Here is a 20,776-nt window from a genome sequence, read left to right on the forward strand (position 1 = left end):
ATACTCCAGTTGTCTTTCTCCTGAGTAGTCCCCGCCCGGAGATCTGAATGGGGGTACTATTTTACCTCTGGAATACATTAGATAATGGTAGCATTAGAATCTTCCTGTTACATTTGCTTGGCCAATTAGACATTTCTTGGACTTCTCAACACTGCTCTGGTTTTTACAATAACTCAGATTGTTACATATTAGGAAACATACAAATAGATACATATATCAACTGAATGCAGGACTCCTGAATATGTCTCTGCTTTCATGGTATTTTTCAGAATCACTGTACATGACAGTTCAGTTCACTCAAAATGTGAACGGATCTTAGTGCCATCGTATCTGTACTAATTTGGTAGATAAAACTACCTAGTTCCTATTTATGGGTCTTTTCAATTATTTTTATTTTTCATTTAGTTGATTCATGGCTTTTACCGTTAAGTGCACTGTGCTCGTGACACATTAATAAATTCTTTAGACTCTTTAAAAAGGTTAGCTATACCATTGCATTTCTCATTACATATTTTTAACAAATTCTAAAACTTTCATTTTGACTATAAATTATTAAACCTAAACTTACATCTATTGCATACATACACATTATTTATAAAAATTTTCAAGTTCTTATATCAGTATAAACCCATTGGTTTCTTGTTCTCAGGATTAATGAGAAAATAATTACATCTGTACAGTATCTTTTCATTGACATATGGTCCACTATACAACAATTGCTATTTCTTTTATTTATCAGAGAGGCCCTTGAGTGGTCTTTTAGCACTACCATCTCACCTACTTCAAACTCTTGTACTTCCCTTAACCGTTTGTCATACCTCCAGTTCCTCATTTCTGCATTTTTTTATAGAAGTCAAAGCTTAGTTGATCTTCTCTTCTCTTGTCGGCTGCCAACAGCTTAACTTCGGCGATGAAGTTACCCACTCTTCACTTTCATCCTCAGGCATCAATTCTGCTGGAGTGTATTGGGTGGCAGAATGTGATAAATGGTTAAATTTGTTTTCAAAGAAGTTTACATATTCAATCCACTTTGTATGCTTATTCAGCGCATATGTCCGCATGAATCTGTTAAAATCCTTGAATATGTGTTCTACCGGACTGGCTTCCTAATGGAATCTAGATACACTATGGTTTCTCAGAAAATTTTTCCACTTGTAAACCCTAAAATATTAAGCATTATTTGTAATGATAGCTTCTAGTTCAACTATAAAAAAATGTCATGTGATGAGGGCCTTCCATTGGATAGACCACCTTCCTGGTGCAAGACTTTCGATTTGACGCCACTTCGGCGACTTGCGCGTTGATGGGGATGAAATGATGATGATGATTATGATTAGGACAACACTACACCCAGTCCCTGAATGTAGAAAATCTCCGACCCAGCCAGGAATCAAACCCGGGCCCTTAGGATTGACAGTCTGTCGCACTGACCACTCAGCTACCAGGGGGGGGGGGGGGGATGGACAGTTCACCTATTATATGTATATAATCTTTTGAGCAGATACATCCTTAGATACTTAGAAAACAGATCATAAACTGCCAATATATACTTGCACACTCCTCGAGCTGTGGGGAGTGGTCCAGTTAAATCCAAAGAAACTAGTTGCAATGGGTGTGTCGGTACAGTTGTATGTAATTCGTTTTTTGCTGAATGGTTGCTCGGATTTGTTTTCCAACATATAAGACATGTTCTGAAATTCGAGGGACGTACCTTACCAAATTCGGGGTAACAACAAAACTGTTCGATTTTAGCAACAGTCTCACACACACACACACACACACACACACACACACACCACTGTTCATCATCTTTCTTAGGTTTGTGGTACAAAATGCCATCTTTTATTTTGAATTGCTTGTGTAATTCCAAATTCGAATTTTCAGTTATTATTTGCACAATGTTTTTCCACTTAGAGTCAGTAGTTAGCAATTCAGACAAAAGTGTACACATGTCAAGAAAATTACGTTTGTATGTTTGATCTTTAACTAACAGTACTTTGTACTCTGATGCCTGTTCGATAAGTTCTGCCCTGTGGCAACCTGGACAAGGCATCAGCAATGATGTAATCCTTCTCATCAATGTCTATGGATTTGGAAGCGATACTCTTGCAACGCTATAGCCCATCTTTCTAAGCATGCAGGTAACAGTTTACATGTTAATAAGAAACTTAATGATTAGTGGTCACAGTACACTTTTATCTTTTTACCATGAACGTAAAAATGAAATTTCTTGAAAGCCCAAACTACAGCCCCAATGCTTCAAGTTCTGTTCCTGAGTGTGGTCGTTCACATTCTGGTAGGGCACGACTCGCAAAACTAATTACTTTAATCTGTTGTTTGCCGTCTGTTTCATCCATTTGCAACAGACAAGCTCCTGGTCTTGTATTTAAAGATGCATCAGCAGCAATGCAAAAGTCTTTCTCCATGTTGGGGTGATACAGAATACCTGCGTTGATTAATGATTGCTTGATTCAATTGAACTCACTCTCGCAGGACTGCCAAACTATATTCTTCTTGAGCAGATTTAATAGTGATCGGCAACAACGCGCTGAAAGAAAGGGACTCAGCCCAAGAACGCATTCAATTGCCTCTTCGTTCTAGACGATGGAAAGCTTCTTATGGCATGTATTTTCTTGTCATCTGAGACATTGCCTAAAGGTGAAATTAACATGTTCCAGGAATTTAATCTGTTCTCTCCCGAATTTTGATTTGCTGAGGGTCGCAGTGAGTCCAGCTTGTTCGAAGTTGCTCAATATTTTATTTATTATTTCCATGTGCTCCTCCCAGGAATTGCAATTATTTATTTATTTATTTATATCCCATAAATCCAATACTGCGAGGCATTCGCATGGATGTAGGACGTGTCAGAATTATTAGAAATAATACAAAAGGAATACATAAAAGTACCTCTTGCAAGAGGATATCTTGTATAAGACAAAATACACATTAATAGGTATAGAAAAAAGACATTAAAATCTGGCGATCTTAATAGCAAAATGAAAAACACAGTAATGTTAACAGTGATTGTGAGTATCGTAACGCACACAGGGTGTATACGGGGACAAGGGAAAAAATTCCCGGATATCCCGTTTAAAAAATATGCTTTTTCCCGGTCGAAAATACACTTTTTCCGTGCAAAGTGACAATATGTTTTCCGTAGATTTTCCCTCGGAACTGTAAAACTTATCAATCGTTTGAATGGTTAACGTTTTATACAATCGCGTAGAACTCCCCGGAAAAAAAAAGAAAAGACGGGGCAGAGAAATTTTGGAAAGACCTTTGTTTTGCAACATATACGCTGCATATTTTCCTATTACGAAAGTATAAATTCGAATTGCACCAAACACAGCGCGTTAGTTTCCGCAGCGTTGAAACTGAAGGTTGATATGTCCTTTTGTAAGCGAGTCATATCTCAAGCCAGCCGATGACAGCAGATATTCAGAGCATAGTCTTTTAGTCACCCAATAACAACATCACTTATTACATAGCGCGAACACACAAGAGGAAAAGTTAACGGTTTACATTAATGTACACAGTACCGTATATCTACAAGAAAAGCTAAGCTTTCACACATAATATTGGTCTCTAAGATTAACACGCTACAACAGAAGCTAAGCTTTCACGTGTAATATTGATCTTTTTTGCGTGTGTTATACTTTAAGATACATCACACAAATGTGCCAGCGAATTTAAAATGATGCCATAAATGTCTCGCGGCTCGAAATTTTTGTAAGTGGCTGGTCCTCAAACTGTTCAGTTTCGAACGATCTGTGATTTAGATATCCATCCCACTTTCTCACACGTAACATAATTCATCTTGGGTAAAAAGAAATTTACTTTGAAAGTAACGCTTTTCTAACCACCGTTCGCAATACTATCCGGAGACTGTTAGAAATAGGTTCGATTTACCAGTTTCCAGAGAGCGCCAGAAAACAGATATTATTGTGCATGTGCAACTGCAGTGGTGTAGGATGCCCGCATGTTCGTGTGTATAAAGCACTAAGAGAGCTTAGATTACACCATAAAAGATACAGGGAATCAGACTATACTCCAAAGAGCATCGGAATTTCGTAAACCATACTAAAATGCATAATTCAGCTTGAAGTGCAAATTGGCTTATTCCACATTCACAAAGAAGCAGGTCCCATCTGATATTAAGCTTTTCAGTGTGGTTTTTGGGATGTAAATTTTCTTGGAGTACCAGTACTATATACGATCTCATTTTTGGTTCTTTATTATGGCACAATGCCACACATGGCAAAAGATAATAACGTGCATTTGAAATTCGGCGAACAGTTGGAACTAGCCAATACTGTAGAATGAAACAGTTCGTTTCAAATAATATGATCGCCTCAGCGGAAAGATTAATCAAGCCAAATTTCTTTAGCAAACTTGCAAAAATAACTTCTTTGTTCTGCAAGGCGATTAATGCTTGACGGCTACTAACTTGGAAATAAAATAAAATCAGAAAACTGATAATATATTTTTGCCCTCCGTAATAATGTGAATGTATTTTAATTCACTTGATAGCTCACGGCCAAAGAAATCCGTTTTGCTTTCATTTGACGTGGGAGCTGTAAACAAAGAGAAGCAGCGAAATCACATAACGTAAACACGGGTCACGTGCAGGTTAACCCCCTCCCCACTACAACTCAGTGCAAGCGCGAATCAGGCAGCTAGTGCGCGCGAGAAAATTTTTTCTCGTTTGCATCTGGCAGCTGCTATCGATACAGCTAACAGCCAAACTACAAGTAGCGCCGTAGCGGGAGAAGGTACTGCTTATACGCGAGTCAAATGCGCATGCGCAACAGACCGCTGGCAATTGGTCAAACGAACCTAATGTGAACAATTGTGACGTCATGCTCGTAGCAAGCCAGTTCATTGTTACGAAGAATTAACGGTCTGCGTCCTACGGCCTTTGACATATTTTTGCTATTTGCAGGCGCTTGTGCGTGCACGGGATTTCGTTGTAAATTGCACATTTCCTTTGCCACTAAAGTTTTATTTTTTTCCCTCTCTTTTATATTTTATTGCTGCAGTATCATTCTCCAGTAGCAGGTTACTATAACGTTCTTTGCTAGAAAATCAATTCTGTAGTCAAAATTACAAAAATTTTACCGAAAGCTAAAGCAAATTCCGAAAAATTCCCGGGTTCTTCCTGGATTTCACGGGTCGTATACACCCTGCGCACAATAGCACATCAAATTAGTAAATGAAAAAATCAACTACAGTTACCTCTACTGAAATATTCTTCTACTCAATAGAAGGAATTATCTAATAAATACTGTTTGAGCTGCTTTTTAAATTTGGGAAGCTCGTGGATAAGTAATTTCAGTGATGGGAGAGCAATGAACACCTTGCAGCTCATGTAATGGACTCCTTTTTGTACAGTAGTAAGGTTTTTTGATTCATAGAGGAGGTTCATCTTCCTCCTGGTATTGTGGGTATGGTATGAATCATTGGTTTTGTACGATTGTCCATTTTTACCAATGAAACATAACCGGGAGTAGATATATTGGCATGCAGTTGTCAGTATCCCTAATTTTCTGAGAAGGTTCCTACAAGAATGTCTAGGCTGGACTCCGCTCATTATCCTAATAACTCTCTTTTGGGCAATGAATATTTTTTTGGATAGTGACTGACTACCCTAGAAAACTATACCATACAGCAACAATGCATGGAAAAACTAAAATAAGCAGTTTTTGTGGTGTCTCGGTCACATACAATGGAAATAATATGAACAGTGAATGTTGCTCAGCTGTGTTTTTTGTGGAGGTGCAAAATGTGTTCAGACCATTTTAGACTTGTCAATGTGTACACCCAGAAACTTGGTTGACTCAACTAATAGTAACTCACTACCATTCAATGTAATACTTAATTGATCCTCAACTTTTTTCTTTACTTGGAAATGCACAAACTGGGTCTTACTAACATTTAGCGATAACCCATTATTTACAAACCATTTACACACGTCACTAAAGACTATATTGGGCGATTTCTCAAGATTGAGGTTGGGAATTTTGTTGATGAGGATAGAGGTGTCATCAGCAGAAAGAGTAAAGTGAGTTTTAAAGCTAGTATGCAAGCGAAGGTCAATGATAAAGGTGAGGAAGAGAAGGGGGTCAAGTACAGAGCCCTGAGGAACACCACAGCCAGTACAACCCCAGCTAGGTCACACAGAGTACCCCTCAGAGTCGTTCAACATGACCTCCTTTCTTCCAGCTAGGTAGGATTTAATAAATGAGCCAACTGAGCGACTTATACCATAATATTCTGTCTTTGCTAAGAGGATTTCATGATTAACACTATCAAAGGCCTTAGAAAGGTCACAGAAAATACCAACAGGAGATAATTTATTATTAAAAGACTAAGATTTGATGGGTGAAGGAAAAATAGCTTGTTCTGTTGATACACCCTGTTGAAATCCGATCGGCTACTGTTTAATACCTTATAATGCATGAGGTGTTCAATAAGACTTTTCTGAACCAATTTCTCAAGAATTTTAGAAAAGGTTGTTAAATGGGAGACAGGCCTATAGTTGGTAACGTCGGCTTTACCACCTTTTTTAAAGAGAGGTCTGACAATAGCATACTTTAGTCTCTCAGGAACAATCCTGTGCTGGTTGGATTCATTGAATATGTGGCACAGTATTTTGCTTATCGGCTTATAGCACTCCTTCAGTATTCTTGAAGAGATATCATCTATGCCAACAGAATTCTTGCTCTTCTTCTCTCTAATTATATTCTCAATTTCATGCACTGTGAAAGGAGACACTAATCTGCTTGTTTTTTTATTAATAGCTTTTTGAAGGGATAACATGGTTTCATTAACAGAACATGTTTTCCAGTTTGTACTGCTGATGCCAGAAAGTGGTTGTTAAAAATGTCAGTGGTTATTTTATTGTCATTAATGGTATTATTTGTTTTAATTTCTATTGTGTTTTCTGCAGCAGCAGGGATTTTACCTGTTTCCCTTTTTATTATGCCCCATATGGTTTTAATTTTGTTATTAGAGACATCAATTTCTGATTTTATAGAAATACTCTTTGCCCTTTTTAGAACTTCTTTAAGGATAGAGCTGTATAATTTGTAATGTTTTTCCTTTTCTACACTATAACTGGATTTGAGTGAGGCATACAGATTCAATTTCCTTCTGCAAGACGTTTTAATGTCCAAAGTTAGCCAGTTTTTATTAGAGTAGGTTTCGCGTTTGGATATGACAGCCTTTTCAGGAAAGGCCGCTTCGAATAGGCAGATAAATTCATTTAGCAAGGCATTGTACTTCTCATTAACATTGTGAAAGAGCTCAATCTGGTCCCAGTCTGTTTCTTGTAGGAAATTACAGAAGCTATGATAGACTGTGTGTTAATTACTCTGAAAGTTTTACTGCAGGAATTGTTCTTACAAAGAGGGCTAACATTATCAATTGAAAGTAGTTTACCATCATGGTCTGAGAGCGCATTCAATATACATTTTACAGTTATTTTAGAATTCTGTCTAAGAAGATGTCAATTTGAATTGTAGAATTAGCTGTGACTCTAGTGCGAAAATCCACCAGTGCTGTTAAGTTAAAAAGAGTTCATTAAATATGATAAATCATTTCTTCCCATGTTATCTGTAAGAAAGTCAACATTAAAATCACCTACAATTATAATATCTTTTGTTCTTGCAAAGATATGAGTTAACAGAGATTCTAACTGTTTCAGAAATTAAGATGTCTTATACAAATACGGTGGCTATCAAGTAACTCTGGGCCTAATGCTGAATCAAGAGCTGCTATGAATACTCCAGCACTCATATTTAAACCGTATGGGAGTACTTTAAACTGGTAACTCCGATCAGCGAAAATAGAAACTATATATTTTCTCGATTGTTCTGTCAAAGGGATTTGCCAACATGAAAATCACAAATCAATGGAGAAAAGATACTTTACTCTACAGAACTTTTGCAACTATTCCTCCAAATTCTCTGGTCTAGTCCTTACTGCGAAAATAATTTTAATAATGTCACAAGTATCTAACACCAGACGTATTTTTCCACTATCTTTTGTAACTGCTAGCAAACGGGCTGCTGTCAGGTGACATTGACAGCTCAATTATTCCCCATTCTAGCATCTTACTTATTTCTAGTTTTACTGCCTCCTTTTTCGACCATTGTATGGAGTAAGTAGCATTACAAAATGTTTTGTGTGGTATCACATCAATATTGTATGTATAACATCTGATGACCCCTGATCTCTCAGAGAATACCTCTGTATGTTCCGTTAACAGCTGGGATAACTGTAATTGTTGCTCTGGTGTCAGATATATGGATTCCTTTACACTTTATCACTTACTAATTGACAGGGCTCTGTGCTACTAACATTCTCTCAACTGTGATGGTTATGATTTCGCCCCCCAAAACACTGCTGCATGTGCAGTATGTTTGGCAGGTTACTCTTGACTTCAACTTTGTGTCAATATTTTCCATGTATAGCTTTAGTGAGCAGCAATTCCAGTTTCACTCTAACTTCTCCATTCTCTAAACTGCAAATACCTTGGAGAGAGGTCTGTGTAGGAATTCCTTTCCCTCGAAAGCTCCCAATCCAGAATACAGGAGACTCACAATTTCTTTACAACTAGGAACATGCAATTAAATGCCCCATTTTCCATAAATACGTCCACCTGTACCTGGCTCCTAACTACCTGTGCTTGGGCACCTGATACTTTGCAATACTGAACAGGCAACACTGGCACTTTATGCAACTGGCACAATTTCCTATAGAAATCATAACTCATTACCGTGACTGTAGCTCCTGTATCAATTATGATATTGACCGGTATTCCGAGAACTTTAACCTGAACCACAGCCTATATCAACTCACTATCTGCTTGGTTACATCCCTTATTCTCAGTCAAAAGTTCCTCCTTCAATCCAAAACCATCGTTATATCTTAACATATTGACTATATCCTGTTTCTCCTTACTCTCCTGCGAGCTCTCCCTCCATCCCAAGGCCAACGACTGAGAGCTAATTGTAGCTGTCTTTAGTTTGTTGAATCGGTTGATATAGTATGATTCTCATTTGTCACATCAACTATTCTGACACTGATTCTGGTTCTGCCAAGCCGGGTTGTTTGAAGTACCTGCTTGACGATGTTCGTTCCTACTGTTTGAGTATCTCTCTGTGTTATTCTGATTATCCTGTCTTTGATACCATGGCATTGCAACCTTATTCTTCCCTTGTGGTCCTGCATCTCGCATTTGCTGTTGACGGCCACCTCCTGGACAAAATCTTTCCTCATATCTTCGTTTTCGTCTATATTGAGGTGGACTATTTCCCCAAGCCTGCCTATTGTTATTACCTTTGTCATCGTTCAGATGACTGTTAAATGACTGATTTCCATTCATAGGTTTACCATTGTTGTTTCGCCCATTAAAACAATTCCCACAGTTACTCCAACTATTTTGCCTATTATTGTTCTTTTCTTTCTACTCACAACCATTTACATTGCTACTTTGGAACTTTAGGTTTTCCTGGATTAGATCTAATGAATCCAAGACAGACCAGAAATTATCCAAATCATTGTCAGGTACATGGGTTAGTTTCTCTCTAATATTGTGTGAAAGCCTGGATTTTAATAGTCTGATCACATAACAATTTGAGATCGGTTCATCCCAATATTGCATTTTTTAAAATATATTTTTCGAAATACAGGGTGACCAGTATTTGTTTAGAAATGCTTTTTCAAACTGTTCATAGGTGTAGCTAGTTTCAGCTGCATCTGTTGCCCATAGAGCAACATATCCTACTATGTGCGAAACAATAAAGTGTATCTTGTTTCTCGGTCCATGATCTGGGCAGTATGTTTTGAAAACTTTTTATGAATACAACTGGGTGAATATTTTTCTTATCGGTTAAGGAAGTTTGAACTGGCAGTGTTTGATTAAACTCTCCTCTGTCATTATCGAAGATTCAGTAGGCACAGCCCCCACACCAATATTTCACTGTGCAGACTACACGTTCCTGTCTGTACCCCACAAATTGTATTATAGGTGGCAGTGAGCAGAGGATTTTCGTGTGAAACATGAGAAGCAGGTATATAATTGTCCTCCATTCTCATGTTATTTATTCTTTCCTGTTCTGTATAATGAATCAGACCAGTCGAGTGAACTGCGTGTCACTTCTGTCTGTATTTTTTCGTCTATATGTTTCTCCTTGTCATCTATCAATTTTTCTACTTTATCTATGACCTTTTTAGTATGTTCCGTGAAGCAATTCTGTAATTTTTTCCTCATTTCCTATCTCTATGTTTCCTACCCACTCGGTTATGTTTTGAATATCTTCCTTTATGCTAATTTGCTCTATCCATAGATTTTGTACATCTGTGGTTAAACTAGCTAACAAATTTTGCAATTCTTGGTACGATTGTTTTAAGCTGGGTAGGTCTGATTTCATGACTTTGAAACTTTTAAGTTGTTCATATATTCTGTTTTCCTCCTCTTTTTCCCTTTCTTCTATCTCTCTTTCTCTCTCCTCCTGATGTCTCTTCCTTTTTTGGACAGCTATATGTGTCTTTCATAAAGTGTACAGTCAAATGTGGTGACATGAACATGCGTGTGCAATGAATAAACTTATGAATATTGTGGCTCACAACGCTTGACGCATGGACAAGTTGTTCGGGCAGGTACTCACCTCATTGGTCAGGGTTCTCTCCGCTGAAAATGTGAGTACGACAGGTAGTAATGATGCCCAGGCCGTAAAAATGGAGAACTTGAGTCACAGCATCGGATTATGGAACAGTAAGCACACACTCACTGCACCCAGAATGAAGACAAACGCCACAGCAATTCTTCGATAAGTGGCACTCAGGTGAAAGTGTGACATTCAATGTGACATCAACACCAATAAAATGAGAGCACGCACATGCAGCGGTAGCATACAGCATGTTGACCATTGGCAACTAGTTCTCGCTGCCAAATCAGCCAGTGCACCAGCGCGAAACCCGGCAGCAAGAATGGAGCAAACTGGACATTATTGCTAGCGCACTAAATTCAAATATGTAATGAACTCACATATTATGTTAATAGGATAAGCTGACATATCCATTCCATTAACAAAAAAAAAAAAAAAAAAAAAAAAAATCCGACAATAAAGAGCATATCGACCCCTATCGGCAAATGTAAATACAAAACAAACACAGTACGTCTCCAGACTATGCCAACGTACAGTGTGGGGGCAATTGTGTAGATACATGATGAAGGACCCCTAGGAACCGTAAAGTTAATGTTTATTTAAAAAAAAAAAATTGCAGCACGGATCGATAATAAGCATTGGCAAAGACTAATTGTGAATGTGCAGTGACGTGCAGACAAATAAAGTGACTTTCACTGCATTATTTGTATACGATGTTTTTTTGACAGTCTCAGTCTCTCGTATGCAAAAGTTTTGTTACGCTGTACTGCTTTGAGTATGATGGGCTACGGGTCTTTTGTATCATATGTATTTTCAGAATAAGAGAAAACTTAATGACAGTGTAAAGCATTTTTATTAAAGTGAAACAGAACCAAGTCAAGAGAAATTACTTCATATTTTGCATTATATTGGGAGTCGCTGGTATTCCCTGGAGTCGTCTGCCTGCGACTACAATTTAAATGGAGGAAAAGAAGTCTACTGTCATATTTTTGTAAAATTAACTGTAGGAGAAGCTTTCATTAAAAGATGCTGTGACTTACCAAACAAGAAAGCGCTGGTAGATAGACACAATAAAAAACACACAAACACTCACATAAATTTCAAGCTTTCGCAACCCACACTTGCTTCATCAGGAAAGAGGGGGGTAAGGAGTCATTCCAATCCCGGGAGCGGAACGAGTTACCTTAGGGGGGAAAAAGGGACAGGTGTGTACACACACACACACACACACACACACACACACACACACACACACACACACACACAAATCCATTTGCACATATACAGACAAAGCAGTCATATGTAAAGGCAAAAAGTTTGGGCAGAGATGTCAGTCGAGGCGGAAGTACAGAGGCAAAGATGTTGCTGAGTGACAGGTGATGTACGAGAGGCGGCAATTTGAAATTAGCGGAGGTTGAGGCATGGTGGGTAACGGGAAGAGAGGATATAAAGAAGGGCAAGTTCCCATCTCCGGAGTTCTGATAGGTTGGTGTCAGTGGGTAGTATCCAGATACCATGGATGGTGTAACACTGTGCCAAGATGTGCTGGCTGTGCACCAAGGCATGTTTAGCCAAAGGATGATCCTCATTAACAACAAACACTGTCTGCCTGTGTCCGTTCATGTGAATGGACAGTTTGTTGCTGGTCATTCCCACATAGAAGTCTTCACAGTGTAGGCAGGTCACTTGGTAAATCAAGTGGGTGCTTCCACACATGGCTCTGCCTTTGATCGTATACACCTTCCGTGTTACAGGACTGGAGTAGGTGGTGGTGGGAAGGTGCATGGGACAGGTTTTACACAGAGGGCGGTTACAAGGGTAGGTGCCAGAGGGTAGGGAAGGTGGTTTGGGGATTTAATGGGGATGAACCAAGAGGTTACGAAGATTAGGTGGACGGCGGAAAGACACTCTTGGTGGAGTGGGGAGGATTTCATGAAGGATGGACCTCATTTCACGGCAGGATTTGAGGAAGTCTTATCCCTGCTGGAGAGGCACATTCAGAGTCTGATTCAGTCCCGGAAAGTATCCTGTCACAAGTGGGGCACTTTTGGGGTGGTTCTGTGGGAGGTTCTGGGTGTATATATATATATATATATATATATAGTGATAGACACAAAAAAGAAATAACGCAAGGTAAAGTCAATGAACAATTTTGTACATGCATAACATTTCCTAATAATGCAATTGTACTAATATTCTCTCTTCATTGCAAGCAAAAGGACAATTACCAAACAATTTCTTTCATTCCTTCCTTTAAATTTTTTTATTATGTTGCAGAGGATGGGGGAGGGGGGTCACAAGGGCAGGAACGGCCATTTCAAACATGGTGCCACCCGCTCATGCCATGGTTACTCGGTCCTGTGGCACAATGGGGCCGCTAGGAGCTACCCAACTTGCCTACGGTACGTGTGCCACTCTGGCCCTGCAAGGTTCCATACACTGCCATCACATGTATACAAGCAGAACAGATGGATGATTTTGTCACATGTATACAAGCAGAACAGATGGATGATTTTGTAAGAGTGTGTGTGTGTGTGTGTGTGTGTGTGTGTGTGGAAGGGGGAGGGGGAATCATGAAGGGAGACATACAGATGAACACAGTGAGCAGATTCAGAAGGATGTAGAGACTGTGGCAGCCCCTGCCGTCAGTGATTTCAACTCCTAATGACAATGGCGGAGACAGCTGTCAAAAGCTCAAGTGTTTTATTGAAACAACATGGCTTGTAAACCAAGAAGATTTTATGGAAGCCTGAAAATTGATTTCTCTTCTTTTACTATGAACTTAATTGTTAGTGTATGTTCATGAGGACTGTATCCACAATTTCTCTTGTTTTGTCACGTGTTAACACTTCCCACAGCACATCTGAACTGCTGGGTGTCTTTGTGATAGAACTAGCCGTCTCCTAACTCAAACAAAGGCTACAGAATTCACTCAGATAGACCTCCTCTGAGCCTGAATAAGTCTATTTAAAAAGCCATAGACTGTCCCCTAATAACAGTTTTGTCTCAAAAGCTATCCGTTCCATTGGAATCTAGCTCCTGATGATTAAGTGTGTGTTTTTACCACCTCTGCAATCTAGACAGTTTGACCAAGACCCCTAAGATCACTGTTAAATAAGACAAGCCAACTGGTCCCACCTCAGGAACCACAGGTTCAACAAACTCTTACTTGACCAAAACAATAAGGGCCTGTTGCTGTTTTATCATATGGCAAGACCAAAGAAAAATTTGTGGCTGTTAAATGAAGAGGATGCTTGCCCCCCCCCCCCCCCCTCCTCAAACACACACACACACACACACACACACACACACACACACACACACACACACACACACACACACACACACACATTCATTTTCAGTCTTCCTTTTTTGAAACAACATTTAATGTTAATAGCCAGTGATTGATAGCCAACCTTAATTTCTGTGGAATTCACGGTTACCATTCATTACTTTGTGAAGAAGCAATAACTTCCATGTACACTTAACATGACCAGATGTATACGAACAAAATGAATGGATTGAGTAGAAAACAATTACATATGTACAGACACTCATTAACAAATATAAATTAATTGTAATAGAGAAGTGTGATTTTTTTGAAAACTTAGCACTACATTTTGCAGTTGTAATACATTTTCATACAAACTGAGTAGTCTCAAATTTTGATAAAAATTATACCACCTCTATAATTATTGGCAACAAGTAAAAAAATTCTGGATTTCCAGGTAAGATTTGTGTGAAACTTACTTGGTAATACACACTCATACACTAAGAAATCTTCTGACTATAATAAAGGGAAGTGGCTGTGACATTTTTATTTTATCAGTACTACACAGTATTTTAATGAAGAGCACCCTGAACACCACAAATATTTAGTTTTGTATGTACCAAACACAATATATTAGTAACTATATTACACTGGCATTGGACAATAAATTTATTTCTTTTTTGTGGATAAAAGTTAAATATGGCTGTTAGTTTCATTCATTTCACATTCTTACTGAAAGTGATAATATTTATGCACCATAATTCATTCACTAATGTCATCTATTGTCACTTACAGGAAAGGAACAGGAATCTGCATTTGTAACAGTGTGAGCGCACTTAAGAATGTCAGACTGAATGTATTTATACTGATCTGTTACTTAGTATTTCTTTTTTCCGTGTCTATGCTGCAACATGTTAAAACAATTACATGGTTTTTTCTTAATTTGACACTGAGAAATACATTCTGTATTTAAACTGAAAACCATTTATAAATAAATCATTGAATTCATAACAATATTGTACATTTTTGACATTATTCACAGGTATCCCTTTTCAGTTCGCTTCTTATTCTCTACCTAAAGTCTCAACATTATTTAATCTCTTTGCACACACTTCTTGCAACATTTCATTAATATATGTTTATTTTCTGCTAAGACTATAATGGAAAGAGAAGCAGGAAGAAATTAAATGCATCTAATTTAATTTAAAATAGGAAGCATAGCTAAATCAAAGAAACTGCAGACTTTCAGTATTACTGATGAAAAAATAAGTAAATATATCTCTCCAAATTTTGAACTGCTTTGAAAGCAATCATATTTGACACATTACAGTTATTGTTACTTAGTGTTATTTGCATGTCGATCAAAAGCTAGAGTACAGTTTAAGAGTGAGAAGAGTAAGAGCGCGCGCGCGCGTGTGTGTGTGTGTGTGTGTGTGTGTGTGTGTGTGTGTGTGTGTGTGTGTGTTGGGGGGGTGGAGAGGAAGAGAAAGAGAGAGAGGGGGGGGGGGATGTAAGTGAACAATGGATACTGAATTTCTGATGTCAGTACTAGAGGTCCTCCTTTGTCCTTTGTCAACTCAATTTTCTAGAGAAATCGTATAAAACAAATAAATCTTATTTTTTGGTCTTGGTCTTGGGTTTTGGTCTTCAGTCTTCTCTCTGTTGTACCTGATGTTACTTCTGAGTACTGCTTATTTTGTCATTCCTGCCCTTGAAAAATTTTGGAGATTTGGGATAATTTTCTGCAGGTATTGTGACTCAAAACTCTTGTGCCCAACAAATGTATTGTAAAAGTAACCAATGTACTGGTAATAATCCATACTGAGCAAACTCTGGTTCCTAAAACTAGTAATCACGTCACCTTCTATTTACATCTGCTTCTGCCACTGCCTGGCAAACATCAGTTTTTGGTTGTGAGAAGGAAAGTTGCTACTAACCATATAGCAGAGATGCCGAGTTGCAGATAGGCACAACAAAAAACTCTTTTTGTTGTGCCTATGTGTGACTCACAATCTCCGCTTTATGGTGAGTAGCAACTTTCCTTATCATAATATTGTTACATTCCATACTGGATTTTTCGTTGTTTCTGTTTTTGGTTGCATATTCTTCTCATAAAAAGAAGTTTCCCCAATTGTTTGTTTTTATGTATATTAGCATTTCCTTCATAAGTTGTACGTAATCTAAAAATCACAAAAAATCCATTTACTTAAACACGCAACTGGATCATTACTGATACCAAAATAAGGTGCAAAGGTATGCAAAACTTAAAGAGTTATACATCCTTTGTAATGTCACATGTGGTATTTTCAAAATGGTCCATTGTCTCAAGTTTTAAGATTCTGATTCAATTTTTTGTTTCGGAAGGAGTTAGTATTTCATAACATAATAAATTCATTAGACTTTCCTTGATTTTCAGTACTTCAGTTCAAAAATTAAAGGAGGATATAAGGCAATCATTTTAGCATGAAAAAATGTTACAAATCTTTAGAGTTGTAACACAGAAATATCTGCCCTCTTTCAGCCTGTTCCAAGTATGACATTTACATATACATAAATTTGTCAAGACAAATACTCTTATGTATCCACCAAAGCTATTTTGCCTATGTTCAGGGAGTCAATAGTATATTTAGGGGGAAAAACCACACCTTTGATCTACAAAGTAAATAAAAATTGCAGAAACATTAACTGTTATACCATATATAAATCACATGTGACCTTTTTATTAAATTTTCCCTGCTCCTTACACCAGCAAAGTTCTGTTAGAATGAAAGTAAGATACCGAAAATTATCAGGTTAATGGACCGGAATGTTTACAACTTGTGAAAGTCTGCAGCTGTATTCACTCAATTTAAACAAGAAGAACTAAACAACTTTAGCCAGCACTCATTATTGAATACATTATAGCACTGAAATTAAATACTTTCCACAAAAATTTAATGTAAGTTCATTTGGTACATAGTGCTCACAAAGGAGCTATTAATACTTGCTGATGGAACTTGATCCCATTCTAATATTTACTATTATCTCAGGTACACTCTTGTAATGAATATCTGGTGGAGACATACAGAGTTAAAAGTGAACTGCACTGAGTTACAGAAAAATCTTACACAATTATTTACATCTATACAAAAAATATAATATGAAAAGCCGAACACTGCACTTGTTCCAACAATAAGAATCGTATAAATTAAAAAATAAATTATACTTACAAGTATTAAAATGAATTTAAATACTACAGCTTTTTACAGTTTTTATCTGTGCCTGGTGCTTTGGATGCTGTGACTGCAGCAGCAGGCACTTCACATGATTGTTTATTCACATTATCTGGACAAGGTTCACCTGCCTGCGTTGCTGTGCGACGTGTGGCACCTTTCTCTAACACTTTCCCCATCTGCTCCTCCAATTCAATTAATTCTTCCTTCTTTATTAATTCTACAATTTCATCAATCTGCTTTTTGTTGAGCTTGACATTTTCTGCAGCAACTAACTCAATCACCTGAAAAAGAAGGTCAATCTTTACATTATTTTACATCAGGAACCAACACAAAAGGACAAATTTTTAAGAAACTTATACAAACCTTAAGCACATCATCTACACGAAGTGAACCATCACGATCAGCATCAATTTTTGCTAACACTTCTGATATTTGTTCAATAAATGAATCATCAGGAACTTTCTGGATCTGCCTGATTGCACTAATTAATTCTTCTATGCTTACCAGCTGCTCCCTGGAGAAAAGGAACAGTTTATTATATCACAAATGTTTTTTAAAAAAATGCAAGCTTTTATGAATATAAAACTGTGACAACATTTCACAGACAAACATTGTACCTCGTTAAGAGAAATTCTTTTGTGATTATGCCATTTGCAGACTACTTAAGGCCCCTCCCCCCATTTCCTTGCTTAGTTTCTATTATTTTCAAACAGTGCACTTTTAGATTAAGAAGTGGAAACCACTGTGGTCCCAAGAGCAGTTAGAAAATTACAAACTGATTCACACAAAGTAATGTACACCTGTGCAATACAAAAGTTCACTCCATAAACAATCATAGATAAATAGAGCGTAAACCAGCTGCCGCCTCCCCCCCTCCCCCCAGCCGAACACACACACACACACACACACACACACACACACACACACACACACACACACAGAGGTGGTTTTTTAACCCAATTATAAGATGAAGTTTTTCCCCAAATTTGTCACTGGAAAAATACAAGGTTGTCTTATTCTCGCCGAATGAACTATTGCTGCTAAGGTTGACATTTTTTATGTTGTTTGAGAGACTGATATAGTGGTCATCTCCCATTCACAGGTGAAGATTTGGCTATTGAGATAATGCGAAGATGGGTATGTTGGGCAAACGATACTCGTGGTCCAACAGGCTCCCGATTTCTTAATACGCCAAGGCACTCGATACAGTATCGATCTTTCTTCTACAGTTGTGACATCTGTCTCGCACAGCACTAATGCACGGGATACATGAGAAACTACGGAGTAGTCACCACAACAATCTACTGCTCCCCTTAAATTTTGTGGAACATAAGAGGACATAGCATTAAATTCTATTATCTTTCAAACACTTGTTTTATCTTAAAAGTTTTGCAATAAAAGATCTCATATGTGTATGTATACTGTATACAAACATTTATGGTGCTTTTTAAGTGAAGGTAATATTAAGAAGAAAGAATAAAAAAAAAAAAAAAAAACATTATTTTATTCTGGACACAAGTCAATATTCTGTTTGGTTATTGAAGATTGTAATTATTTACAAAGTGTCTTGCAAACGAGAAATTCAGTTGCTGTTCACATATTAGAATATCGCATAAAAATGTTAACACCTTTTAATCAGCTTTAAGCAATATGGTGACATTCAGACAAAATAAGAAAACTAATCCAGGATTAAATGTCTAAAAAATGAATCATATTAAACTGACTGTAATTGTTATCACAAGAATAAAATAAAAGTGGCAAGACCCGTCTTGGAGATAATATGGACAGATGTCACTATGTTGTGGGATGAATGAAAGTTTGAGAACTGGATTGAATTGCGATTGCAATTTTTTATTTATATATTAGTAGGTTTTGTTACATATGACCTGCACCCCACAAGGACACTGCAGTCCGTGTTTAGCAGTTCTTGAGGCACAGCACTATGGAAGGGCTTTTACCACCTTGGCTGAGAGCTCGGAAGATTGAGGGCAGGAGTGAGTTGAGTTGTCAACCAAAGGAATTAATACTGCATACTTTTGCTTTTTATGAACATCTACCATGTTTAAACTGCAGTTTGCCTGACTCCACTTGAAATGACTTTAAAACTGGACAAATACGCAACAACAGTATACATATACGTAAGAGATAGTAAAAATCTAGGTAAGGACCAGTGACGTAAGTCAGGGATTGACTTAAAATGTTTCCTGCAGCAATATTGTTCAACACACACTGTGGTGTATGACGATAATGAAAGGGGGTGTGTCAGCTGCTGGTTCTAGATAGCCAAGGAGAGTGTGGTGGGCAGACGGTATGTTTTGGAAGCAACAAACATTGTAACATCCTCATGTCCATCTATAAGTGAAATCCAATATGCATTCAGCAAAACAGAGCTATGTTCTCAGGTGCTACCACAATCACAACCTCAGAAATCACAACATATTTGAAAGAAACAGCCAAATATTTGTGAAAATGAAGATTTAAATTTCATAGCTGTGTTATTAGGACGATGGTGACAATTTCTCCTTGTATTATGAAAATCAAGACAATCAATAAATAGCCTAAGTTTTGAACAGGTATAATGTTAACATTTTAGGCAGATACTTTATGTCAAGACAACAGTTACAAATAACAGAGTGCAGCAATCAGTCATCCTTTTTAGATTTTATTACGCAAATCCGGATTTCAGCTAGTAACTAGCCATTCTTAATACGCTATTTTTTATTCTCAGTGCATGTAAGTTCCTGTTGTTTAGGCATCAGTCACAGTTCTTTGAATACTACTATTCAAAGTATTCAAAGAACTGTGACTGACGCCCAAACAACAGAAACTTACATGCACTGAGAATAAAAAATAGCGCATAAAGAATGGCTAGTTACTAGCCGAAATCCGGATTTGCATAATAAAATCTAAAAAGGACAACTGATTGTATGTGACTTTTAAATTATAGAGTGCAGCAGTCACTGAGCGCATCCACTTTCCAAATGGAAGGTAACCTGATGAATACAACAGTATGTAATTTAGATTAGTCAGAATACATTAATTCCAGGACTTTCCTTTGCTACCTATCATACTTCTTTTTAGCTGTTCCAGTACTGCTGGGTCTTAAATTTTATTAATTAAGTTTTAATTTCAATTTTCAGGTGTACTTTTCAATTTACTATTTACTTGGTTTAAGCATAAATAAGTTAGTTTCAGTGCAAAATCAAATGCAGAAAATATATTTGAACAATTTAAGAGTACCAGTTTTGAGAATAAAGATGGGATTAGTAGATTTACAAGAATAAGAAACTGGTAACACAAACAGGGAAAAATTTGAGACCACAGCAACAATGTTTTAAACATTCTACAACAAGAAAAAAAGGATAGGAAGGTAGGATTTATTTCTACGAATCGCCACCACAGAGTTGCCACAGAAACAAGTTCAAAGATTACTATAATGAATAAAGCATAAAACTATCAACTTGAGACAGTTATAACCCACATTTGTGTACAATTTTCCCAACTGAAAGCAGCAAACTTGAAAAAAAAACATGCTGAATCTGGACAGTGGCAATCTTTAGTTCATACATAGGTTTCTAAGAGAAGAGTGTTGTTATGATCCTACAGGATAAATGAAC

At 37.4% G+C, this 20,776-nt stretch overlaps 1 protein-coding gene across 1 annotated transcript in view; it reads right to left on the bottom strand.

Moving 5' to 3' along the window:
- Positions 1-14,476: 14,476 nt before the first annotated feature.
- LOC126276302 (mitochondrial proton/calcium exchanger protein-like) overlaps positions 14,477-20,776 on the bottom strand; it is a 110,113-nt gene continuing 103,813 nt past the window's right edge. The window contains exons 11-12 of the mRNA XM_049977265.1: positions 17,523-17,673; positions 14,477-17,440 (exon numbers count right to left, since the gene is read on the bottom strand). Coding sequence (XP_049833222.1) covers positions 17,177-17,440; positions 17,523-17,673 — 415 coding nt within the window. The 3' untranslated portion in view covers positions 14,477-17,176. The remainder of the gene's footprint in view (positions 17,441-17,522; positions 17,674-20,776) is intronic.

This window comes from Schistocerca gregaria, chromosome 1, assembly GCF_023897955.1.
Source record: "Schistocerca gregaria isolate iqSchGreg1 chromosome 1, iqSchGreg1.2, whole genome shotgun sequence".
In the NCBI taxonomy this organism is placed as follows: Eukaryota; Metazoa; Arthropoda; class Insecta; order Orthoptera; family Acrididae; genus Schistocerca; species Schistocerca gregaria.